Source organism: Osmia lignaria, chromosome 11, assembly GCF_051020975.1.
Source record: "Osmia lignaria lignaria isolate PbOS001 chromosome 11, iyOsmLign1, whole genome shotgun sequence".
Lineage (NCBI taxonomy): Eukaryota > Metazoa > Arthropoda > Insecta > Hymenoptera > Megachilidae > Osmia > Osmia lignaria.
This window is the reverse complement of record NC_135042.1, coordinates 11304488-11329754: the sequence shown is the minus strand read 5'-3', so window position 1 is coordinate 11329754 and position 25267 is coordinate 11304488. Positions and strand designations below refer to the sequence as shown.

General features: G+C 31.2%; 7 protein-coding genes across 20 annotated transcripts; 4 read left to right on the top strand and 3 right to left on the bottom strand.

Annotated features, from left to right (window-relative positions):
* Positions 1 to 640: 640 nt before the first annotated feature.
* Tnks (tankyrase) lies at positions 641 to 7583 on the bottom strand. Of its 2 annotated transcripts, XM_034338036.2 has the most exons (12): positions 7249 to 7583; positions 6697 to 6899; positions 6286 to 6611; positions 5943 to 6196; positions 5524 to 5857; positions 5273 to 5403; positions 4970 to 5198; positions 4487 to 4872; positions 3956 to 4408; positions 3341 to 3867; positions 2912 to 3261; positions 641 to 2825 (listed from the first exon to the last, which is right to left on the bottom strand). In XM_034338036.2, the coding sequence occupies exons 1-12, from the start codon at positions 7439 to 7441 to the stop codon at positions 2585 to 2587; spliced, it is 3627 nt and encodes a 1208-aa protein (XP_034193927.2). In that variant the 5' UTR covers positions 7442 to 7583; the 3' UTR covers positions 641 to 2584. The 2 variants fall into 2 exon arrangements, with proteins under 2 accessions (XP_034193927.2, XP_034193928.2); XM_034338037.2 differs by lacking the exons at positions 5273 to 5403; positions 5524 to 5857.
* On the bottom strand, positions 7420 to 14325 carry DZIP1 (DAZ interacting zinc finger protein 1). Of its 5 annotated transcripts, XM_034338045.2 has the most exons (10): positions 14047 to 14325; positions 13606 to 13970; positions 13149 to 13517; positions 12950 to 13066; positions 11744 to 12886; positions 11504 to 11672; positions 10749 to 11428; positions 10620 to 10686; positions 10468 to 10541; positions 7420 to 7560 (listed from the first exon to the last, which is right to left on the bottom strand). In XM_034338045.2, the coding sequence occupies exons 1-10, from the start codon at positions 14165 to 14167 to the stop codon at positions 7483 to 7485; spliced, it is 3183 nt and encodes a 1060-aa protein (XP_034193936.2). In that variant the 5' UTR covers positions 14168 to 14325; the 3' UTR covers positions 7420 to 7482. The 5 variants fall into 5 exon arrangements, with proteins under 5 accessions (XP_034193936.2, XP_034193934.2, XP_034193935.2 ...); XM_034338043.2 differs by having other exon boundaries at positions 10468 to 10686; XM_034338044.2 differs by lacking the exon at positions 7420 to 7560 and having other exon boundaries at positions 10159 to 10541.
* LOC117610527 (uncharacterized) lies at positions 7809 to 10112 on the top strand. 2 transcript variants are annotated; one of them, XM_034338058.2, is made up of 8 exons: positions 7809 to 7960; positions 8031 to 8328; positions 8413 to 8566; positions 8650 to 8792; positions 8867 to 9057; positions 9231 to 9522; positions 9585 to 9812; positions 9895 to 10112. In XM_034338058.2, the coding sequence occupies exons 1-8, from the start codon at positions 7871 to 7873 to the stop codon at positions 10059 to 10061; spliced, it is 1563 nt and encodes a 520-aa protein (XP_034193949.2). In that variant the 5' UTR covers positions 7809 to 7870; the 3' UTR covers positions 10062 to 10112. The 2 variants fall into 2 exon arrangements, with proteins under 2 accessions (XP_034193949.2, XP_034193948.2); XM_034338057.2 differs by having other exon boundaries at positions 9132 to 9522; positions 9895 to 10111.
* A 165-nt stretch (positions 14326 to 14490) lies between the features above and the next one.
* Spt3 (Transcription initiation protein Spt3) lies at positions 14491 to 20345 on the bottom strand. 4 transcript variants are annotated; one of them, XM_076691063.1, is made up of 7 exons: positions 19522 to 20345; positions 19217 to 19329; positions 18901 to 19131; positions 18526 to 18840; positions 18266 to 18453; positions 18036 to 18193; positions 14491 to 14627 (listed from the first exon to the last, which is right to left on the bottom strand). In XM_076691063.1, the coding sequence occupies exons 2-6, from the start codon at positions 19290 to 19292 to the stop codon at positions 18056 to 18058; spliced, it is 948 nt and encodes a 315-aa protein (XP_076547178.1). In that variant the 5' UTR covers positions 19293 to 19329; positions 19522 to 20345; the 3' UTR covers positions 14491 to 14627; positions 18036 to 18055. The 4 variants fall into 4 exon arrangements, with proteins under 4 accessions (XP_076547178.1, XP_034193964.2, XP_034193963.2 ...); XM_034338073.2 differs by lacking the exon at positions 14491 to 14627 and having other exon boundaries at positions 14629 to 18193; positions 19522 to 20344; XM_034338072.2 differs by lacking the exon at positions 14491 to 14627 and having other exon boundaries at positions 14629 to 18193; positions 19565 to 20344.
* Positions 14839 to 17624, top strand: LOC117610526 (WD repeat-containing protein 91). The gene is made up of 8 exons (XM_034338055.2): positions 14839 to 14972; positions 15071 to 15335; positions 15416 to 15531; positions 15676 to 15863; positions 15945 to 16257; positions 16328 to 16449; positions 16525 to 17179; positions 17255 to 17624. The coding sequence occupies exons 1-8, from the start codon at positions 14853 to 14855 to the stop codon at positions 17402 to 17404; spliced, it is 1929 nt and encodes a 642-aa protein (XP_034193946.1). The 5' UTR covers positions 14839 to 14852; the 3' UTR covers positions 17405 to 17624.
* Positions 20346 to 20542: 197 nt separating the features above from the next.
* Positions 20543 to 21540, top strand: LOC117610540 (huntingtin-interacting protein K). Its single transcript, XM_034338090.2, has 3 exons — positions 20543 to 20880; positions 21128 to 21235; positions 21311 to 21540. The coding sequence occupies exons 1-3, from the start codon at positions 20725 to 20727 to the stop codon at positions 21404 to 21406; spliced, it is 360 nt and encodes a 119-aa protein (XP_034193981.1). The 5' UTR covers positions 20543 to 20724; the 3' UTR covers positions 21407 to 21540.
* Positions 21541 to 21668: 128 nt separating this feature from the next.
* LOC117610538 (uncharacterized) lies at positions 21669 to 23367 on the top strand. Of its 5 annotated transcripts, XM_034338085.2 has the most exons (5): positions 21669 to 21922; positions 22021 to 22227; positions 22360 to 22438; positions 22550 to 22733; positions 22898 to 23367. In XM_034338085.2, the coding sequence occupies exons 1-5, from the start codon at positions 21898 to 21900 to the stop codon at positions 23000 to 23002; spliced, it is 600 nt and encodes a 199-aa protein (XP_034193976.2). In that variant the 5' UTR covers positions 21669 to 21897; the 3' UTR covers positions 23003 to 23367. The 5 variants fall into 5 exon arrangements, with proteins under 5 accessions (XP_034193976.2, XP_076547187.1, XP_076547186.1 ...); XM_076691072.1 differs by having other exon boundaries at positions 22021 to 22113; positions 22559 to 23367; XM_076691071.1 differs by having other exon boundaries at positions 22021 to 22113; positions 22550 to 23367.
* Positions 23368 to 25267: the final 1900 nt, after the last annotated feature.

Below are 25267 nucleotides of genomic sequence, written 5' to 3'. Positions count from 1 at the left end.
TTAGAAAAATATTAGATAAAAATATTATACATATATTAAAAAATTGCTATACGATAGCATTCTATCATTTATTTTTAAATAAGTCTCTCTGTTGTATAACATAAAACAGATTAATTGTTTGCCCGCCATATTTGAATTTGTAAAGTTGTAAACTCTACTGTTGTATGTTTAAAAGCGATGAATCATAAAATAAATTGATGTTATTTGTTCGAATATACCATTAATACTACAGAGACTAATTTATATCACTGAAGCATCTCAAATTATGTTTACCGAGAAAAGCAAATAGAAAATTAGTACTACCTTACTTCCTTGATAAAAGTAATAATATCAATGACACACACAGTTTGTAAAATATATAAGAATTATTTAACGACAGTACAGTATAGAAATAAAACAGACCCGTTTATTTCTTTGTCATTGTCTCGTATAGATAAACGCAGGTATAAACGAGTTCTCTTGGTAACATAATACCCTGCCACATTTCTTCAATGTAAAAGTTTCTATTATACGGTAATGTGCTTCGTTAAGTCTATTGTCACACGAAGGAAAAGATTACAAATGAAAACTTGATACACCTCAAAATACGATACAAAATGTAAAGAAACGCTTATGCGAAGGACAACATTAATTTCGTCTCTTTTTTTTTTTTATGTTGTCTTCGTTTACTTAAATAAATATTTTTGCTTTTCATTCAGTCGTTAGGCAAAGAAACGGTAAAGAAATATAAATTGGACGTAACGGTAAAACGATTTTTTTTTCTTCTAATCAGTCTATCTTCTTACAGTCAAAGCATACTAAATTGGAATACGCTCATCGACTGCTGAATACAGTAAATACAGGGACAGAAATTTTTGTATTTAGTTTACAATACTCAGTTATTTTGTATCTTTATGTAAGAACGCAGAATTAACAAATTATAGATTTGTTGCATCGTCTTGAGCACTTATTAAACGAACACAATATTTCATCTATACACCCATAAATAAAACCGTCACCTAAATAATAATTAGGAGTGTGTGTCAAGATTTCATGAATAGAGAAAGAATTTCTTTTCTTGTACTTGACACTCGTACAATCACGTAATCGAACGTTTCTTCTTTTAGTTTTCCAACAACAATTTTTTACAACAATGTCGCAAATTAATTGAAGCAAGAGATTACTCCCATTATTTGAAGAGATCACTTTACTGATTCCAATAAATAATGACGTTAAGAATATTTTTCTATTTACACAATATCGCGTCCATTGTTCGAGGAATAAAATACAAATTTGTTTAACATTAAAATATCTCATTGTTCTCTTATTATTTGAATGTTAATATTATTACTATAGACGCACAAGAGGAAAAAAGAAAAGAAAAATGATTTCGATGTGTATTGTAACAAATGCAAGTACGTTCTTTTGTCTTTTTTTTTTTTTTTTTTTTTTTTTTTTTTTAAATTAAAATTGAATGAAAAGTGCAACACACGCTTATCACCTGAGAGAAATGAAACTATACCTCACATAAAAGTAAGAAACCTGAATGAGTAATTGGCGTGTTTTCGTTGAAAAGGAAAATTTACGTACAATACAATGTATATTTATGTACAATATTCAAAATTACTACGAGCTTATAGGAACCCTGTTGATAATGTCGACAATACGAATCAATTTATTCTGTCTGTAATATCAACCGAATATATAAAATACTCGCATATGTATATACATATATGTTATAGGTAATGTCCGATATAATTAAAAGCGAACGTTTATAAATTTCTCCTATGCGATGAAACCGAGATTCTGTGCGAACGATATGGATACTAAATATAATACTTTTCGTTGTATCAATGATTTCGTGTAATCTATCGTAAACGGAATCACAGTTGATTCAGTTAGTTCATCCGAATGTTAAGAAAATATGATCCTTTATAAATCTTCTTTAATGATTTAATTGTGTGAATTGTGCTCGTGATTTACATTATAAAGATTTCTATTTCTATTTATTTACAAATTAAATGTTTACCCCCGGACTTTACCTATAACGTACTTAGTTGAAATAGTTGTTTTAACCAGCATAATTGTTTATTTTAAAATTGACGCGGACGTAGAAATATTATATCTTCATCTCAAAAGCATATAATTATTTTTTTTTCTTTTCTTTTTGAAAGATATTCCGTATTACACATAAATAATTAACATAAAAAATCATGCTGGTCTTCCATATATTCTAATTCATACTGATATATACACTGCAGTCAATATACATCAATAACCAGGCATGTATACGATTGCATGGTCGAATAAGACCGGTATATTATCACAAAATAAATGCTAAAAATTAAATGTCCTATTAATTGTCTCCTTTCAATGAATAAATTCGATAAATACATCGAGAAATTTCACTTACAAATCACCAGCATCGTACATTCACTCAAATGACCTTCCTACTTTTTCGGCTAAAGAAGATAAAAAATGGAAGAATTGATTCCAAAGGAAATCAGATTTGTTCCAACTAGATTTAAGATAGAGTGTTACAAGTTCTAGGTCTCTGGCAGCAACAAAGACTTCGCAATCTTGCCGCTGGGCTAGACTCTTCTGATCACCGTTCCTCGACACTCTCATTTTCTCCACTTTCTTGCTGAGGTCTTGCAATTTGGTATGTAATAAGATATTCTGGATATGCTTGTTCGCCTCTGTAAACAACATATTCAGGAAATGCTAAACCACCTTGCGACGGTCTACCCATCACGCTATGATGTCCTGGTGGTGCATGAGCCATTTTCATTGCGGAAAATTGTAAAAATGACTTTCCCAATGTAACACGGCAAAGTAACAGATGTCTAAAATACAAATATATAAAACATGTACATACATAATAATAATAATAATAATAATAATAATGGTGTTTTCATCGAGTATATCTCACCTGTGGCAGATATAACAGCTTCTGTCTTTATGAGCTGGGCATCCAGTACCTCCACAAATGCCGTATACATATTGGTTACTTTTACTACTATGTTCCGCAAAATAAATTCCAGCCCCGAACATACCACCAATATACGCGTGTCGTTCGTCGAAACCTTTCTGAACAATAGCATTAATAAATGGACTACCATGGAATAACATTCTCTCGTTTGCTTGCGGTAAACTTGAGCCAGGGGTAGTTCTGGATCCAGTACTCGGAGAGGAAGGTGCTGCTGCACCAACTTCTTCGGCAACTTCTTGCCTTCTATGCGCATAACGTTCCCATAATTTACGGTTCTGTACCTTTTGTATCTACATAGAGGGGAAAAAACCACCGATATTATAATTGCTATTCTTTTTTGTTATGTTTTTATAGTACATAACAACATACCCTAACTATATTATACCGAGAAAATATACCCCCAGAATGACCATTATCTCTATGCTGCCTAATGGTACTTTGCATTTCTTCTTCAACAGCTAAGAATTCTTTATCTTCCGCTAACAAATCCACCAACAATGTTCCAGGTGTAATAGTTGGCTGCCAAGGAGTACCAGCGGTCGTGTTTAAAAGTTTCTCCATTCCTTTAATTAGTTTGTGTCTATAACCGTACGCAGACACCCCAACTTGCTTCAAGTCTTCGTGACCCATTTCTGCTAAAATATCTAACGTAATCTGTTCGCGTTCGAACAATTCTAATAAATGTTCTAAACCAAGACTTTGAAGAAACCCAGCCACAGTTGTGATGATCGAATTGTCTTTAGAATCTTTAGAATCCCTTTCGGAGCACGTTTCTGATGGTGGCATTGGACTCAGACAAGAAGATGGTCGCGCAAGTGGAACGCATAAAGTCATAGCTGTACCAGAAGGCATAATGACGGTTTCTTGGGTGAGTGGTGGTGAAGGTGTAACTGGAACTGATCAATTTTAACGGTAAATAAATATATATCAATGTAAGTATATATACATATACACACACATATACGGTAATTTAAATACATTTACCTGCAACAATACTGGGCGGTCTACTGTTAATAGTATTATTACCATTACTATTCAAATTAATGGCAACTCCAACGCCACCGTTACCGGATGGTATCGATGGTACTACTTGCTGCGAAGCCATAGCATCTTGTAATAAGCATCTTACATCATCAGCGCTGGCTAGATCCAAGGGAGTTTGTCCCTCTTGATTTTTTGAAAACGGATCCGCACCATGTGCCAATAAAAGAGCGCACAACTGCGTTCGCCCTTTTTGTGCTGCCTCGTGAAGTGGTGTAAAGCCCCATTTATCAGTTGCATTTACTACAGTATTATATTTAATGAGTAATGCAGCAATATCTAAATGACCGTAACTCGAAGCGTTGTGCAAAGGTATTAATCCTCCTTTGTCTTGAGCATTTACATCTGCCCCACGTTCAAGCAAAAATTCAGCTACCTCCAAATTATTGTATCCCGCTGCATTGAAACATAAGCAAATTACACAGTGCAAGAGATAATATAAAAGAAAAGAACTATGTACTTGCTATGACTTACCAGCTAAATGTAACGGAGTGCTATTCCGACCTTGAGCATCCCTACAGTTAATATTGTCCTGTGTAACGAGTCGCTGTACTCTTGCCAAATTTCCTTTCTTCGCCGCATCTAAAAGTGCACTGTTCCCTCGTAACAAGTCAGCTACATCTTGATCGCCATCTCTTACTAGATCCAGTGGAGTTGCTCCATCTCTGTTCTTCTTTGTAGCATCTGCACCATGTCTTAATAGTAAACGAACTATTTCATATTTTCCTTTAGCAGCAGCTTCGTGTAGTGGGGTAAATTTCCATAAATCCGCGACATTCACTGATGCACCATGTTTTACTAACAATTCCGTTACCTCGTAATGACCATAAGAGCAGGCATTATGTAGGGGGACAAGTCCACTGAAAACATAAAAGTAAATGTTTCAATTATTGTGTATTGGTTAAAAAAAATAAAATAAAAAATAAAAAAAGCTACTATATCTTATATGTAACCAACCCTTTATCTTTGGCGTGTACATCTGCTCCATGTGCCAATAAATATTCCACCACAGGCACTCTATTAAATCCCGCTGCGAAATGCAGCGGTGTGGAGTGCCGACCATCCAAGTCACGACAATTTACAGCGTGTGGATTTGTCTGTAATATTCTTTCAACCGCTGCTAAATCACCAGACTTACTTGCTTCCAGTAACTGTTCTTCCGCGTCATCCGTCCCACTTGGTGGATCTATAAAACAAAAATAAGAACAGAAACATTCTTTGGTTGAAAATATTTATAGCCGAAGTGAATTAGTTTCGAACCTTGCAATATTTTAAGGACATTTTCTGCAGCTACTTGTGCTGCAGTATAGCCCTGAAGCGATACTATAGATGGATCAACATTGTATGATAACAATATTCTGCAAGCTTGCACATTGTCTTCTCTAACACACCTGTTTATGTAACAATATTTTAGATAAAAAAAAGATCAAATACTTTTTCATAGAGTATAATAATCACAATAAAAAAAAAAAAAAAAAGAGGTTTCAAATGCTTTATACAATTCACGATACCTGTGTAGTGCAGTTTGCCCTAATCCATCTAAAGCATTGACTTTTGCATTATGTCTAAGTAGCACATCCATTGCATCATAGTGAGAATGATCAGTAGAGACATGAAGAGGTGTAAGAAAATCTTTATTTTTCTCATTTAAGGCAGCATTTTTCCTAATCAATGATTCTATTACTTGTTTTCTCTTGGGATAAGGAGATGCAACGGCACAGTGCAGTGGTGTGTCCCCAGTATATGGGTGTTTAAAATTTACAACTTCTTGGGACAGATACTTTTTTAATTTAGTGAGATCTGCCTGCCTGCAGGCATCCAAGAGGCAGTGTCCCTTGTATTCGTCTACAATTAAAGTGTATCTAACAAAATCATGTTCTGTGTGGATTTATGTGAAAAACAAAATATAATGTTCAAGCGATCAACGTACATGCCAATCTTTCTTGTAATTCCAATGTAGGAGCTACGTCGATGGCGCTTTTACTGTGGCAGTTTAATTGAGTTGGATCTGCACCTTCGCTTAAAAGTAACGAGCACACCTCGGCTCTAGATTTACTAGCAGCTTCATGTAACGGAGTAAATGCCCACAAATCACTAGCATTCACTGCTGCACCATGTTTAAGAAGTGCTTCGGTTACTTCAAAGTGACCATACGAACAGGCATTGTGAAGTGGAACAAGACCTCTGTAATATTGCCAGAATAAATAAATAACTTTGTTGATTTTAATTAATTAAGGATTGATTCCTAATTATAAATATATATATATATATACCCTTTATCTTTTGCATGCACATCTGCACCATTTTGTAGCAAAATTTGCACCACTCTAGATCGATTGTATCCAGCAGCTAAATGCAAAGGGGTCGATCTTCTGCCATCGCTTGCATGGCAATTAACATTTAAGGGATTTAAAAGTTGTAAAAGACGTTCTTCATTTCCTGATCTTGCTGCCTCCAATAATTCATCCTTTTTATATTCTCCTGTTAATACTGGTTTAGTTGCAGGGTCAGCTAATTCTAATGCAGTTTTTCCTTCTGTATTTCTGATATTTGCATCTGCTCCATGTTGTAGCAGAGCAATACACACATCTATTTTACCCTATTAAAATGATGAAAACATAAAATATATGTATAACTCTTAAGTAATAAACTATTAGTAGACTAAGTATAAAATGAAAATATACTTTTATTGCAGCTTCATGTAAAGGAGTATAATTCCAATTGTCCCTAGTGTTTGGATTAGCTCCTGCTTCTAAAAGAAGTCTTACAACATCAGAATGTCCAAAAGAGCAAGCATTATGCAAAGGATGTAAACCTCCATCGTCGCGTGCTTGAATAGATGCTCCAGCAGATAACAAAAATTCTACTACATCTCTTCTACCGTAACCTATGTTTAAACAACAGAAAATAACTATTATAATAAACCTTATTGTACTAAATTAATATAAGATCAATATGAAAATTGCTATTAATCTGTTGATATAACAAAGGTAATATAAAACTATTGGTACAAAGTGTACCACACATTTAATATACATATATTCCATTCGAAAGGATAAAGGTATACATAATGAACTGTTGATGACAGCATTGAAAACTGGTCTTTGAATCGTTTCACGTTCTCGGCATGACAATGAAATGTTGTGTTTTCAATCAAAGATAAAAATCTAGAGCTGAGTGGAAAATTTCATTAGCGCGATGGGGATTATAATAGCTGATGTAAAAATTTTGCTCACCAGCTGCAAAATGCAGGGGGGTGGACTTGCGTCCGGCAGTGTCTCGAGCATTGACCGTCTTCGGTGTAACCAACGCCTTTACCCTCGCGAGGTCTCCAGTTTTGCATGCTTCGAAAAGCTCCCTCAAAGGATCTGTGTTTCCAGATCCCGATAGGGAATCGGCATTTGTCAACGTCGATCTACGTCCTGCCATTTTACACCGCCATTTTCACGCCACTATCCGATAGATACACTTCACTGGCTCATTTCAGTGTTGAAAGCTTTCACGACGACATCGGGATGAGTTGCTATGGTACAACCCAGTGGCGCCGCCTTACACGCAGAAGTACTCATTTTTTAAAAGTCTCCGCCATGTAACCAAAGTTACAATAGTCATACAATAGTAGCAAAAGTAGTTTTGTTTATACTATATTAATGTTCTAAGGAATTTATAAATTTTATATTTATATATATAAATCTATACATATTTTACATTTAATTGCATTTATAATGTATGAGATCATGTATTGTATACAAACATTTTTTTCTAATGTCCTTTGGAAGTATTTAACACCTCTAATTTATAATAAGAAAAGTAGTTTCTATATATATTGTTTTAAGTTATTCTAACAAATAATAAAATATGGCGATAGATGCTTCATTTCATAAAAATGTATTTCTACTTATGCAACTTGTACCACCATCGTATGAATGTATAAAACACTTTAAGAAGGTATGATATTGAAATGAAACAAAGTTTATAATAATTACTAAATATACACTTAATATAATAAAATTTACAGGGAATGTTTGATAAACCTAATACTTCTGGTTTTATTCATATTTCTCATTATTTATTATCTGTGTATAATGCAAAGCATTTTCAAAAAATGGTTGTATGGCCGCTTATGAATAAAATGGATGAAAGAAAATATCGTATGGAAGTAAAAGCATATTTAGAAATTGTAGCAAATGAAAATCCAGATATCAATTTTCCATCAATACTCATGTCTCATTTGCTACTAGCAGGGGGAACAAAGTTTTTAATTATTATGTGGAAAATATCAGAAGTTAGCCTCAGGGCTTATATTACAAACAAGTGTAAAATATTTATTTAAAATAGAGCTCAAAATCAAATGTAACATTTCTGCATATATTTGTTAATTAGTTTCTTTTTTTTTGTAGGTCAAATGAAAGTATTGCAAGCACCTAGTATTGGTAATAACAAAAATATTGTTCAATTATATTTTACTACTATAAATCTGAAAAAGAATATTGCTATTTCTAAGTATAATGAAAAGGAAAAGTTAATTGCAGAAAATTTTAAGCATTACATGGAGTAAAATTTATTTTCTCTTAATAACTGTTACCATACTGTATCAATTAAAAATGTGTATATTGCATGAGAATTTCATTTTTTAGATGCAAATCTAATGATTTAACAAAAATGCAGAATAACATTTTTGAAACAAAAGAAAACCTAATGAAGCTTGTACCATCTCTTCCAATTAATCCAATAATTGCAACATCACTAATAGATACTGAGGATACAGATATTATAAATCGTTTGTATATACCACATTATTTTGTACTGTAACTATTTATATCACTAATAATTCATCTAAATTTAAACTTTCAGTATGGAAAAGAAATATTAATGAAAAATTAAAGTATTTGCATACAATAAATTGTAATTTAAACAAATTGAAAACTTCTAGTAGAACATTAGGTGTTTTGAGCCTATCCACGAATTGCGAATCATTTGATGGTAATGATCTTCCAAAAGTACAAAATGAAATAATCCCATTGTGTTTTGCTAATAACAGACAGGTAAAATATACAAAAACTGAAATAAAGATTACTAAGAAAAACCCACGTAATAATCTATAATATTTCATTTGAAGCAACTTAATTATGGATTATACATGAATGGGAGTTTAGTATTTCATATCTTCCTGTCAATACTTAATCATGTATTGAAACGACTATACTTTTATTTGAAGATGAATTATTTATCAGACTTATCTGATTGTGAACCAAAAATAATTGAGCATTGTCAAATAATAAAATTTCACGAAATAAAATTTCAAAAATTAATAATACAAATTTCCGATATATTATGCAATGCGCAATGCAGTTTACAAGAAAGAAGTTTAAATTGTACATTTGAAACAGATATTCTTTTCCCCATGAATTTTGAAAAACTTTTAACTTCACCAAAATTTAACATTTTTATCAATGATGATGTAGATGATGATAAGTTATTTAAAACGCTATGCTTTTCTCCGTTACAAGGTAATTTCATTTTCGTTGTCTTTGTATGAGAAAAAATAAGATTTAATATATACAATTTTTAGGAACGTATAAACACTTGTTCAAAAGGTATAGACGTTTGTTCAATTCATCCAAAGGATCAGGAATAAAATTGCAATTTGATGACAGCATAGAAAATATTGCAATTAATTGGAAATCCCCTCAGAGACTATCATTAAGTAATAAACTGCAATCTCCCAACAAATTAAAAATCTCTCCAAGATATTCTCGATTATTTTCTCCTACTGATTCGAGAAAAAATTATTTTAAAGGTCTATAACAAAATGTTTACATTGCAGAATAATTGGATCAATACATTAAGTATATAAATTAAATTTTATATGTTTGTTTTAGATAATAATGCAGCATCTACTCCAAAACAATCCCGGATACATACAACACCAAAGAAATTCAAAATTCAAACTACAAGCCCAGAAATAAATATAAACTCGACAATGAAAAGTATCTTTGATCTTTCTTGTAAAATTAGAAAAGTTGTAGCTTCTTTGTCTAAATCTTAACAAAACAGAGAGAAAATGTATGTGCATTATGAAAAAGCTGTATACGTATTTTTATTAAATATAGCATATTTTAATTTTTAAATATAAAAAAGACTCGTTCCTTTTTATTTATAGATAAGGTACTATGTTATACATAAAGTATTGATTGACTTAATATCATACGATAATTGTACTTACGTATACTTTGGTTTGAAGAACTACATAGATTAAGTTTAATTTATACTGTTTTATACTAGTCATTCCGAGTTAAAAATACTTTTTTTTATACAAAGAAACATATTCGTACGATTTTGATTATTTCAAACGTACTATTTGTTTACAATTATTCTAATTTTAAAATTTTATCTATATCGGAATCCAGATCTGATATATCTGATACGGATTCTGCATATAAGGTTTCACTTACTTTATCTTTTACATTATGTGGCGATAGTAACAATTCATTTGTCAATTTAGAATTCGATGTTCTGAATGAACTCTCTAGAAAAGAATTTATGCTGGTGTAATTTATATTTTCATTTTCATTTTCATTTTTCATTATATTTTCATTTCTTGTACCTTGTTTATACGTTGAAGAAAATATTGTTTCAACTGATCCTACTGGTTTTTGTCTTACCATATTTAACTGAAATAGAAGATCTGTTTTTTTAGTATTTTTCAGAATTAATTAAACCTTATAATTATTACCTGTGCTTCAAGTTTTCTTGATATTTCAGCAATTTTATCACTTTGAGTAGTTTTTAGTATAATATTATCTGAATTTTTATAAACTTCTGTCCCAGTCAGATGCTTTCTTCCATCGGTATTCCAATTACTCTCATTTGATTCTCCTTTCTTTTTATCACAATCAGATAATGATTCTTCTTCCTCTACACCATAATCAGATAAAGATTCTTCATCTCTTTCATTTCCTAAATCAAAAATAACTTTCTTTTTCATTAAACTACTTGTTGAAGCAGTTGCAGACTTGAGAACACTTTTATTATATTTTGGAGATACTGAAACATTTTGTAATTGCTGTTCCATATTTAAATTGCCCATACTATTGTTCTTCACAAGTTTATCATTTAATATATCCTTATCGTTTAGAGTTGTATTAAATTGTTCAGAATTAAATAAAGTTTTCATTTTACTGAATGAACCCCTTTGTACAGAAGATTCTTGTGAATTTATTGCATGTTGAATGTTTCCTGTAGATTTTATCGAATCTTGAGTAAGTTGTATTAATTTTTCCGTAGCCTTAATGTTAGCAAGTTTTATAGATTTAACCGATGATTCATCATCAATTACTCTTCTAATAGAATGATCACCTTCTAATGTAGAATGAAAATCATTAGATGCTGTACCTCTTAGTGGAGAAGTATTACCTAAAAAGAAACGCGATATTGTTAATTTAAAATAAAAAAAAGTAAAAGTATTAATTATTGAAAAATAATAATTACTAATATTTTTTTTATCATCAAGTGATGCTGGTTTGACAGCAGTGACCGACTTATGTGAAGGTGACTTTTTAAAATGTTTAAGACTTTCGGCCACTTTGTCTTTCTTAGAAATTTTGTCAAGAACTTCTTTAATTATTTTTAATTTAATTTGATGATATTTTGGTAATTTCTGAAAAGTTTGAAAAATTAATTTTAAAAATTTCATTTAACTGAATAAAACCTTATGTACATTTTTCTTACTTTTGTAGCAATTTTTTGATGATGTTTTAAAATATCCATTTTTTGCTTAAAAGTTGCTTTAGGTATTCCCTGCCATTCAGGGTCTATTCCTAAATCTCGTAATTTCTGTTCAAATATATCTTTTAAATTTATTTGTAGTTTTTTATAAAGTGAATCATATTCTGTTAGTCTTTTAGGTTTTGATGAAACTGATGTATGTGTTATATATTTATGTAATGGATAATTATTTCGAATCCTAGTAATACTTTCTATTTCTGAAGGTATACGCGAGTCAGAAACAGATAATTCTGAGCTTGTTTCAGAAGAATAATTGTCTGATAAAGTTTCTAATTTATTATTTTTTACACGAGATAGGAAATCTTGAGAAATGTTTTTGACGGACGAACCTTTTAACTTACATATATTAGATTCATTTAACTCAGCTTTCTTAATTGATTCAATAGTTAAATCTTGCTTTTTCTGTTCTATTTCATAATCGTTCTCTGTTTCAAATATTAAATCTTTTGATTCTGAAGTATCATTTCTTTTATTTTCATTATCAAACTTTATATCCTTCATAGTTTCTGTACTCTCTTGTTCAACACTTCCTTTACTTTCACACATGATGGTTTGAGTTCTAGGTTTCAAGGTATGCATACTTTCCGGTAATTTATTTTCTAAGGCTAGTAGAATTTCTTTGTTTGATGGATCTGAACTTATACTATTAATATTTCCAACAATAATTTTCTGTGTTTTCATACTTAACTGAGATTCTTTTTTAAAATCATTTTCATTTGATTTCTTTTCAGTTTCATTGAATTGTTTCAATATTGCAGATTGGTTGTATTTTTTCGGTAAATTATTTTCAGAATCATAACTTTTTTCATTTAGCTGTGAAACATTTATTTCATTTGATAAGGAATGCAATTGTTTACTTTGTTCAGTTAAAATATTTGATTGATTTGCAGCTTGGCGTTCTAGATAATTAACTTTAGATTCATATTCAGCTTTCATACTGTCAGCTATTTTTTGTGTTAGTTTTAATTCTATGGTCAGTCTTTCAACATCTTTCTGATGGTGATGTTCCAACTGTTCTATTTTTGATTTCCAAAAATTTTCTTGTGCAAATAATTTTGCATGCATACTTTCTATGTCTGGATTTAACTATAAGAATACATACAAAAAATCATTTACTCAAATATAAATCATAAAGAAACGTATACTTACTTTTTCAAACAGCTGATTTCTTAATTTTTGAAACTCTTTTTCTTGCTGATTCATCAATGTCTGCATATTTGTTTCTGCTTTATATTCATACATAGTTTTTTCTTTTTGCCTTAAATTCTGTTAAAACATTTATCATTCAAATTATTATAAATTAATTACAAATTGTACAAGCATTTACCATTTATTATTTAAAACTTACGTGTATTTCATCAAACAGCATAGTTTTCAAATTTTTTATTTCCTCTTGATATCCTTTGTATTCGTGATACTCTTCAGATTTATTAACATTATGTTTAAAACTTTCAGCTTCTTGTTCAGACTGTTTTTTATCATATTCTATTGTCTTTTTATCAGAAACTTTCTCAGCTTCATTTCTTATCACTTTTTCTGTTTCATTTAGCCTTTCCTTTAAATTTTTAATTTCATTGTGTAATTTTTCAGTCTCGTTACGATAGTGCTCGTGTATAGGAGATGCAGGCATGTATAAATCTGATGTATACGCATGACGACGTATAACGTGAGCACTTACAAACATAGATGATATAAAAGTTTTTGGGCAATGAGGGCACTAAACGAATAAATAAAATTTACGTTATTTAAAAAATGACAATTTTAACTACTTTCAGTGTTAATATAATAACACATAATTTTCTTACTTTATATATTTCACCACTACAATCTCCAATCTTAGTTTCTATTAATCTATTTCGCTCTTTTGTTTTTTCTTTTAAACGTTTTATCATTTCTTCCAAGGTAGTTATTTCTTTCTTTAATTTAACATTCTCTTCTATTTTTGATCTCAATTCATCTTTTAATATTATTACACTATGATCCAAATATTGCTTACAATATAATAAATATTCAACTGCTAGCTGTGCAAGGCGAAATAGTTTAACAAAATTTGAATCTAAAATTTTAACATCATATTCACTTTCTAGACAATAATCTATTACATTATTTATATTGTCATCAATTGTATAAAAATCTCTTTCTCTTATAACCCGATCTATATCTATGCTACCTGAAAGAAATGCATAATAATATTAGATATACATACTCTTAAAATGACTGAAAATATGTTATAAAAATTTACATACTTATGCGGTTCCAGTCTATTCGTACTTTAGATTTATGCTTATCAAAGTAAAAACCTGATTCTCTTGCCAATTTTGGAAAATCATGACACCATTTGGTGCCAATATGTAGGGAAAATGCCATTATAATATTTATAAATATCTTTACATGTATCTATATATATATACATTATTCATCGTTTATAACTACTTATTACTTAAACATATAAAATTATAAAATGTACATGATTGTATCGTCGTTAACATTATTTTAAACTTGTTAGAAGGAAATAATTATACTGTAAAAAGAAAAGAACAAATGGTATATAACCTGATATAACCATTTATTACATTGACACATAATGCAGGCTAAGTTATTAGAAGTAAACAAATATAACGCTAGCGCCATCTATCGGGAAACCGCGGAAACTACTCGACAAATAGGATAACCTGATCGGTAAGTTATTGAGTAGTTTCCGCCGTTCTAGTATAGATAGCGCCATAGTCGAAAATATTTAATTTATGGCGGGTCTTTTAAAATACACGTTTGTCAAACAGTTGTTTCAATAATTTTCAATAAGTCTTGTGCTGATTTTGATTGATTTCTAAAAAAAAAAAAAAAAAAATAGAATTCTTTTTAATTGTGAGAATCAGTTACGGTCATTTTTTTATATTCATACGTAGAGGATATTAATGTTGGCAACATTGATTGTCAGATGATAAACGAAAATTCGCTGTGAATTCAGCGAATATCAAAATGGCCAAAGGATGACAACATACGCCTGTCATTTAAAGGAGAAAGTTGATATTTCAAAGAGAATCAAGAGAAAATGTCTCACATTCAGTATGTGGATGAATTGGTGAAAGAATATTTGCTTTTCAGAGGTTTCAGTCAAACCTTGAAAGCTTTTGATAATGATTTAAAGGCTGAGAAAGAGAAAGGCTTCAGGGTAAGGATGAAAGCATTTATGATAAGCAATAAGAAAGATCTATTAAAACAATGTTTATAAATTTCACGCATTTAATGCTTTGTATGATTCATTATCAGGTTGATAAAATTGTTGATCAGTTAATGCAGTATATATACAATTATGACTTGGCATCTTTAAGAGAATTATGGGGGCATTTAGACACAAGAATGTTTTCTCGTTTAGAAAGTCATTTTACATCTGCTGTAAGAAAGTTGGAGAATGCTGTTCTAAAAATGTACCTGGTAAATGCAGCAGTGAATAATAAACAGGACAGAATTCAAGAGTTTTTTATCAAAATGACACCAGAGCTGCAAGGGCATTCAGAATGGAAAGAATGGTTTGGTAGGGTATTTTATTTTCCCCTTGCTTCTAATGCTTATGAGAAACAGAAAAGAAATGTATATTCTATTTTACTTTTATAGCATTGCCATTTGTTAAAAATCCTGAAGACAATCCAGCATACTCTGTACATTTTAGTAGACAGTGGCAGGACACTATGTTAGTGTCTCTGCACAATTTTCTTGCTACTATTTTTCAAGTAGGTGAAAGGTATTTTGCGTCGTGCCTCTCATATTGCAAGTTTTATTATTTTGATATTTTATAAAATGATAGTATACTTATATGTGATCAAACTAATGTATTGTTATACAAAAATTAACTCTTTGATAATCATTAATTATAGTGTATGCCTCTGCCAACATTACTTACTATAGATGAAGATACAAACAGGTTGAAAAGACTTCAAGAAGAAAATGAAGCATTGAAACAACGTTTAAATGATTCTGTTAAAATAGAAAATGTAATGGATGTGAATCCAGGACCAGCTCCCCAGCATCCACCACTTATGGATGACTTTTATATAATAGCACAGTAAATATTTTATCTACATAATGCATTAAGTAACACTTGTATATATACTCATACTAATATGTTTCTTTCTGATTAAAACAGAGAATCCCCTTTATTAGAAAATCCTAAAACTTTAAGGAATCTTATAAGAAACATAGGCGGTGGTTCCAGTCCAATTTTAAATAGAAAGCCTACAAGTGGGAAGAAAGTTGTGGAACCTGAAATAACATCGACAAAGCGAACGAATACAAAAGGGAAATTAAACTCTATCAGTAAATCTGAGTCGGTTAGCAAAAGAAGCATTAGTTGTGATTCAAGGCTATCTAGTTCTAGAAAAAGAGATTCGTCCATAGACGCGGTAGCCGAACGCAAAGCTAAAGATAAAATTGATTCCACGTATATACTTCTTAGCCAGGTAAGATAATTATTAATGTACATTAAGTACATTACAAGCTTTGTGTAATAATAAAGAAGATAATTTTTAGGAAGAGTACACAGAGCACAAAACATCGATAATTCAATGTAAAAGTAATGCAAGTGGTTCATACGTCGCTACGGGTGATGCAGACGGCATTATCAAAGTATGGACTCCAATACCATCACCAAAGTAATTATTTGAAATATTCACGATAATTGATTTTATACTTTTGAGTGCATTAATGAAATGTTCCTTTTCTTTTAGGACTGTTACTACATTTATTTCTGCTCCCGCCAACTCGAATAAAGCTATAACTGCATTAGACTGGATATCAAAAAATGAGCGTTATTTTTTACACGGTGATAATAATGGTCTGATTCAATTACACGATACTCGCGATTGTAAAACTTTATGGGACATACAACATGAAAATTCTCGAATCATCACACTGCTGTGTAATCCAACGGAATCTACATTTGTGTGTTCTGTATCAAATTCGAACGAAGGAAAGCTGCTATTGTACGACATAAAAACAAGGAAATTAGAAAGAACTTTACCAATGGACCAGAATGTAACAGCGTTATGTTCTGCGTTTAATCATAACGGACAACTTCTTATCACGGGGTTATCTAATGGAAATATTTTAATACATGACCTGAGGCGAAATGAAATAATCGACAACATAAGTTGTCATGCCAGTCCGGTTATAGATATAGAATTAATTAACGATTACACGAATATATGTACGCAAAGCGAGGATGGAAAACTATGTCAACGAAGTTTGAATCACTCAGGGAAGATTTTATGGGAGACGAAAATTAAAGTAGAAAAAAATACCGTTCACGGGAAGTTATTTACGTTCGACCAAAGTGGTAACTACATGTTACTTTGTACACAAACTGGAGGAAACATTTACAAAGTATGTAACTTATATGTGTTATGTGTATTAGTATTTTATTTCTGAAATGATACTAAATGTTAGAATTCTGTTTAGATGCCACCAGGTACTCAAGCGAAAGTCTTAGAATTAGGTGGACATAAGGGTACGTTATGTTGCGACTGGTCTACCGCCAATCAATCCGGAACTTGTATAACCGGTGGTGCCGAAGGAAAAGTACGAGTATCAACCCTGCTTTCACCATGATACAAAAGTAAAATTAGTATCTGTGTGAATTCGTAAAGTACCGTAATCATCGTACGATTAGCTCAAATTTGTAGATATTAATGCCTAGCATATTGAATGTTGAGATGAAATTCCATAGTCTTATTACACCGGAATGAAACCTAAGAACATTTCATTTTAAATATAAGTAAGTTCGAAGAAAAGATCCAAATATTTTATAAAAAGTACAATGAATGCAAACGTATCACGCGTTAGCGCAAAGTCAAATGTATTATAAATCTACTTTTAGAATGAAATCAGGGACTATCAATTGTAAAATGTACAGAAAGTAATCCTGTAATTATAAAGGAAAGCATAAAAATATATAATAATATCTATAAATGTCATGTTATTAATAGAATACATGACTCAAAGATTTTGTAAAAAGAGTAAGATGTTAACTTGTGTAGTAGTTGTCATGTGTGAAATCGAATTTTAGAAGTCTAAGATAAATCTGTAAGGGTACCAGAACATGTCAATAAATATTGGTCAATTTTAAAACGCATCTTTATAAATTATTAACTTAGTATACTAAAGTTCAACAAAATACTTTTATGGCAAAATACTGACGAAAATGACTTAAATCTTAAGTCTTCTTAAATCAAATTCTTACCCTTTTGGAATCTGTTTATGTCAACAAGATAAGAGCTTTAAATGTGGTTTCCGCATTGACCAACTATTGAATGGACCTGTCATATCTAATTGTGGAGACCAAAATCTTCTGAGAGCTTCAATTATTTCTGCTGGTGTGATTGATTTTGTTATTGCAACCTAATTAATCATAATAAAATATATTATTCCTTATATTAATTTGTACTTTGACTATATGAAAATCCAACAAACCTTGCCATGGTAATATGGTTTATAAGTGTATGGATTAACATAACTAAGTCTGAGCCTGTCTATAGAATCTCCATATATTTTATTTTGGTCTTGTCTTACTAACAATGCCAAATCTACAATTTGTGCTACTGTTTCATATGCTAAATATCCCAAAATTGTATATCCTTGTTTGGATATTGTTATGTCACCTAAATAAAAATGTATTTAACGTCTAAAATCATTATGTACAGCATAATGTATTGTAATTTAAATACACTCACTGTCAGTCAATAACCAATCACTAAATTTATGTCTATTTTTATTTGCAAATGATGCATTGCGTGCTTTACTAAATTTTAAGTATCTAGCTTCATCCATTGAACGTGTAACAATTTCAGCACGAATACACCTCTGTTGTTTGACTTCATCTATGGTGGATGCCACTTCCAGAAGTTCCCCAGTATTATCAATCAAACTTAGGAAACTGTAAAGTGGTCCTTTATTTTTACATCCTTCTAAATTATCGCTTTGTACAAAATTCTCGGGTAAATCGCTCTCTATTGTCTTGTGTACCGAAGATTTGAATTCCTTCAATTCTGTAAAACATAACCAAATTAAAGTAATGCGCAATTAAAAAATATTCGCGTTAAACTTGCCTAAATATTTTAGGAGACGCTGTAACTTCATTTTATCTTTGCGTAATAAAAAAATTAAATCTTCGGCAGAAATACAAATGCCTTTCTTTGAATTCCCTCGTCTTTCAGAAACTTCGCAAGCCTTTCTTATAATTGTTCTCATTTGTTGTAGAACAACTTCTTCGATGATTTTTGCAGATTCGATTAATGGTTCGCTGCTGTCACCAAATCCATGCATCATTTGTCGAATTTCTATTAAATATTATCTTCATTTAACATTTAAAAGTACAGATCCTAAATGCCAGTGATACATTTAAAAAATTAAAATTATAAATACCTGCAGTATAATTTGCAGGTTCATTGCGAAAAAACTGTGAATCATTCGCTACTTTAGAATACGATGTTTCAGCCATTATTACAATTAAATAGAACCTTTTATTTCAACAAATTCTGAAACAAAACAATACGAATTAGGTTATGTGCAGGAACACATGTTATACGCACAACTGTAACCCGATTTGATTTCTTTAAATGTTATCCTAACACAAAAATAAGAAGAAACAATATATAATACTGATTTAAATATACAAAATACAATATCTGTAAGAATAGAGCAAATAACAGATAAATATATGTACATACATAAATGTTTAAATAATGTTATCGTACAAATTCAATTCCTCACCTATTTGAATTTCCCCGAGTAAAAAATTTAGCAACGCCATCTAGCGATTGGGGTTTTGGGGTGTGCTCCTGGTACCAGGATCGCAGAATACTAAGGAGGTATCCGGCAAACAGAAGTATCCGCCCGCCAAAACTGCGCGCATGCGCAGAAGGGTGCCGACGTAATGGCGGATGTAGAATAAATGACATTTGCAGCCAAGCATAATCAATTACTTCTTTTTCGATAGCAACTTCTACACTTTTATGATGAAAGAATATAGTCATGTCCATTAGTTACATTCCCTTATACACCATGTATCCGTTGCACCTGCAAATAAACAAATATTAATTAGTTTAAGAACGCCTGCTCGCGCGGTTCCTGCACCCGTATAGTGATTATCGAATTACTTTCTCATTTTCTCATTTCCTAGCAATATTTTATACACTTTTAAGCTCGTATAATGTTCTTTGGGCCTTTACGAATAATATACAGTCAATTATATGTAGATTTATTGCGTAATTAATGAGTTATTACTATCCCTTTAATTGATTTACCGATTTACCGACACCATTTTGAAAGTGCGCCTACCCCCACCTTCACTGCGCATGCGTACAGTTTTGGCGGGAGTCCACCTCTTTTTTTATCAGATACCTTCTTTCACCTTTCTGCTCTCCTATTACAATACTTTTAGTTAGCGTTTCCAACCGCTAGATGGTGCTGCTAAGTTTTTTTTTTAATTGGGCGCAATTTTTAAGCGGCAGAAGCAATACCTTATACTGTGGATAGCAGAAAGAATTTATATAACAGTTTTTTAATCACATACATACAATAACGTAATATATCGAACATTTTAATTATCTATTTTTGTACATAGAATGTATTATCTATCACACCGCTCTTATCTAAAAATAAATTTGTGGATGATTCATAAATGATAAATACTTCCTACTTCGTGTAATGACAAAATGATTTTGAAAATATCTCGTTTGAGCCCACACAAAGTAATTGTGGAAATGGAAGAAAAAAACAGATAATATCAATGTACAGACTGCCTGGTGTTAATTAAAAAATAAATTGTCTTGACATTGAATAACTTTTAAGATTAGATTTCACTCTGAAGTTATCGTATAAATCTTGTTATTCTTGACGAACCGTGAAGTATGTAGTATAAAGAGGAAAAAATGGCGGATAACGATGTAAATGGTGATTCAGATGAGGTACAGCAAGAAAAGTCACAAAGGAAAGCGGCGAAATATGACAGCGGTGCGGCAGATTTAGAAAAAGTAACCGATTACGCGGAGGAGAAAGAAATATCATCGTCTGATGGATTCTCTTGTGTAGGTAGCTTTTATTGGTCTTCTATCCCCACGTGTTTTTAATTGTCAACAACGTTTCTTTACCACTTTTTATAACCTTACGAATTTATCCTGTTAAAGTTATCAATAGTTATTTTATCATTCTGTCATTCATGATACATGATATTCATGATACATTAATGTAAACATAAAAGTTATAAAACCAAACCTAACCTATAAATAGTGCATACAGCTGTATATACTATTTACAATAATTTATTTATTACAGGCTTTAAGTATAATCGGAGATCGACGAAACAAAGAAGCCGCAGAAAAGAAGGCGAGAGAGAAAGAATTGCTAAAAGTCCCTATAAAAAAGGAATATGTTGATCTCATTGTAAGATGTGCTTACACAATTGTTGTTAGTAACATTTGCTTATTATAGAAAATTACAATGTTTATTCCGTTTAAGGTAAAACACATGGAAATAAGTCGAACAGCAGCTGAACAAATTCTCAGGGAACACGGAGGAAACGTCGTGGAAGCTTTAATTACATTAACAAATTGACTGTACAGCATGAACTTGAAGCAAACTCGTATAAGTCACAATTTTATTGTAAATTATATGATCTTAGGAATTGTTATGACTTTCGGTTATTAATAATTTATTCATATATATTACAAAATATACTCTTAAGCGATTTTGCATCTTTCTATTTCTTACTTTACCTGTTAACACACTTTACTAGAATGTATTATAGGGTATTCTAAGCTGAAGGAGAAATATTAATTGTACTGGTTATCAGAGAGTTACTTGTTGATAAGATTGTAGCCTTTATATTTGAAGTTCTTGAGTGTTTTAGTTTAATGCAACATATGTACCTGTTTGCAAAGGGTTAAATGTTGGCAAAAAGTTATACAAATGTCATTTAACATTTGTAACACACACTGTAACTGAAGTTCGATTTCTAACGTGTGAAATGAATGATAAATTTTCATCAAGTTACAGTCAAATTTTTGTAAATTTCTCAGTTGCATCAACTTTTTAACATAGTCGCAATGAATGAGTATATAAATGATATAGGTATGTATTATTTTTATTTCTTTATGTACTCTATAACGAATGATTAATCTGTTAAAAACATTATTATTATTATTATTATTATTATTATTATTCAACAGAGGTAAATACATCAGGACCACTTTTAAACGACTCTTCATGCAATCAAAACGATTTCTATGCTAATTCGTGTATGGTTGACTTGAGACGCAAAGGTAAGAAAACTAAAACATTCCTAATCAGTGCAAAGAATTTTCAGGCTTACTCTAATTATACTTTTATTTTCCTGCAATACACCGATCATCATTCCTCGATTATAAATTGTACTGGTAAGATTTATTATACCTACATATTTATAAACGTTCTCATCGTTGCTATAAATTTTATGCAGTTGAAAAATTTGTAAATATGTATGTAATTTGTATCTTTTTGTAGGAATAAAAATTGTTGTTTCCTTACAGCTATGCAACTTGTTATTTTTCTAATATTCGTATTGGGTATATTTTTTGCGATTTTAATATATTGCAAAAGCTGCAGCAGGTACGAATTTTCAACTTCTCTTTGATAACTTTAAAAAAGCATAGTCGAAAAAACAAAACCATATAGCATTGTTTTTCCACCTATGTGTATAGTGCCAATATCTTTAATAAGCATTTACAGGACATCCGCAAGGTATTCGCAAAACAGTTCCGATGAAAGTGACCGTAATCAACGAGGGGAATCAGAAAATATAAATTCATTACCATATTACACTTTACACGAATCCAGAGACTGGCCACCATCGTACAGTGAAGCTTGCAGTGCTCCACCTCTGTACACAGCACCTTTCAACAGGGTATTGTTTATCTTTCCTTCAATAATTAAATTTAGAATCAATACAAAGAATAAAAAATCAATTCCATTATTGATATTATCTGTTTACTTACTATCTGATTTGGCGGTGAAAACTTCTGTCTGATTGTGGAATGGTTATCGGACGATAATTTTTATATCTTCTAGATATCTATGCTTGAAGTACCACCAGTTTATCCAGAAACACCTAAGTCATCTGATCGAAAGGCATATTTGCAGAATCAAGCTTATCCAGTAATAAATCATATATAACAAATCATATTAACATCTACGCTTATTCTGAATGTAAGATCTTGAAATTAGGAAGATGAATTTAAAAATAAAAATTAATAATTTTCACTCTCGAGATACTTATTTTACTATTGTATATCTAAATATGTAGAAAACGAAACACGCAGTCAGGGATAATGAAGAAAAATCACGTAAAATTCTCATGATTATATAATGAAAATGTCATTTATTTGATGTGGTGCAATGACTTAAAGTAAATGGAAAAATGAACGTTTGTATGAGCTGGGTTCGATGAACAGCAGTCGTGTACTTCGAAGAGCTACCACTGCTGAACTATTCAGTTACAAAAAAGCTTTTCTTTCCTTTTCTTATTTTTTTTTTTTTTTCTCAGGTTTAAATGCAATATACAACGGAAGTGTATCAGACAGCAGCGCAGTAGTAGCTAGCGCGACACGAACATGCTGATTTTCATGATGAGGTAACACTTGTCTTACTTGTACTTAGTTTATCAAATTATCCAGTCATACGCTCATGCAGATTGGTTCAAAGAATTGTATCTAATGTCTGTGTGTTTCATTTCTTTCTGTTCGAACCGTTATACGGATTAATATTAGCTTTCGTTTTAGGAAAAAAGAGACATTCAACGTTTCGAGTTTCATGAGATATTTCGCCGCACAGTCCCAAAGATAGAACATGGGTAGTATAAGAATGGACGTAGACATTTTTCACTTTTAAATTTCTTCTTTAAAATCTGAGCGATCACGGCCAAAATCTGTTCCTTAAACCGCTTACAATAATTATTTCGTCGTTAATTTTTCCTCCTTGCTTGCTTCGTCGTTTTTCTTTCTTCTTTTTTGTTGTTGTAAGCCCTAACGATCTACGACTGAAATTAAACATCGTGTAAAAAACGGTGGAAAAACCTTTCCTAACTATGTTTCCATAGGAGATATTATATATCATTCTTTCTGATCGCGACAGAGAAACGCGTTAATCGTTGTGGTGACATACGAAACGCGTATTTACGTGTCGTGATCAAAAGAGACACGTTATTACAATCTAATCTCGTATTAATTTGTCGTAATTACAATTACATTTACTTAAAACATTGCTAGTGTTTTGTGTTTCAAGGAACATGAGTTTAGCACAGTCTGTAAAATAGAATAAATTATATAGTCGGTTATTGTACCCTTCATTTTAAAAGTATGGTTCCGTTCGGTTCAGTTCTTATAAAATACACAGTAGATATGTACAGTAAAAACCTTAAAGTCGAAAGGGACGCTAGATTTGGGACTGTCCGGATATAGCGACCGTTTCCTTAATAGATATACATTCACTGGCTGCCAGGATCGTCAGAAATTCTAGAAAGGTTGTGATACACAATTGCGGTAATTACAAGTGGTCTTATCACAGAACATGTATGGCATTAAATCTTCAATATCATTACTCCATGTAATGGTTAGATATTATATCTCACATTTAAAACATTCGGTAAAGCTAGATCGGAGGATCAGGAAGCCAGTACGGTACTAAATGATGATTATTCTTTACTTCGGTTTTGGTTGCCCATAATTCAGATCATTGACCACGCACAATTTCGCAATTCAATAGTTAATTACACAAAAAACGATTAATATCTTCGTACTATATAATTGACTAACTTTTTATTTTATACAATTTCTTTTTAAGTTTGTCATCTTTTTTTGCTTTTCTTATACTTCGTGTGTCCACCAGTTTTACTTTTTTTTATCATTTTTCCCTTCTAATAACACGTGTGTCATCGACTTTTTTTTTTCTTTTGCAACGCGATGCTTGATAACACATCTAATTAATACATATGTATCCTGCGCACAAATATGGATAGACATTTCAATAATAATCAACATAAAATTCGATAAATTATGGACAACCCTAAATTTAATACAATAATAGGATAATAATAATAATATAATAATAATACAATAATAATAGAATAATAATAATAATAATAATAATAATAATAATAATAATAATAATTCGAATCTATCACTGCATCTACTATGCAATACTCAAGAAAACAAAACAAACTGTGCCTAAGGATTAGGGGGTAGGAAATTAGGGGTGGACGAGGAGGAAAGGCCGCATAAAGAGAGGACGTAGGTCAGTGTCTGCAGACAAAAAATATACAAAAATACGGGGCACAGATTGTGTAGCATTAATAATAATCATAGTAGTAGTCGTACATGTTGAGAGAAAGAGATCATAAAAAACACTAACTAGAATCATTTTTCTCCGTCCTTGGAAGAATTC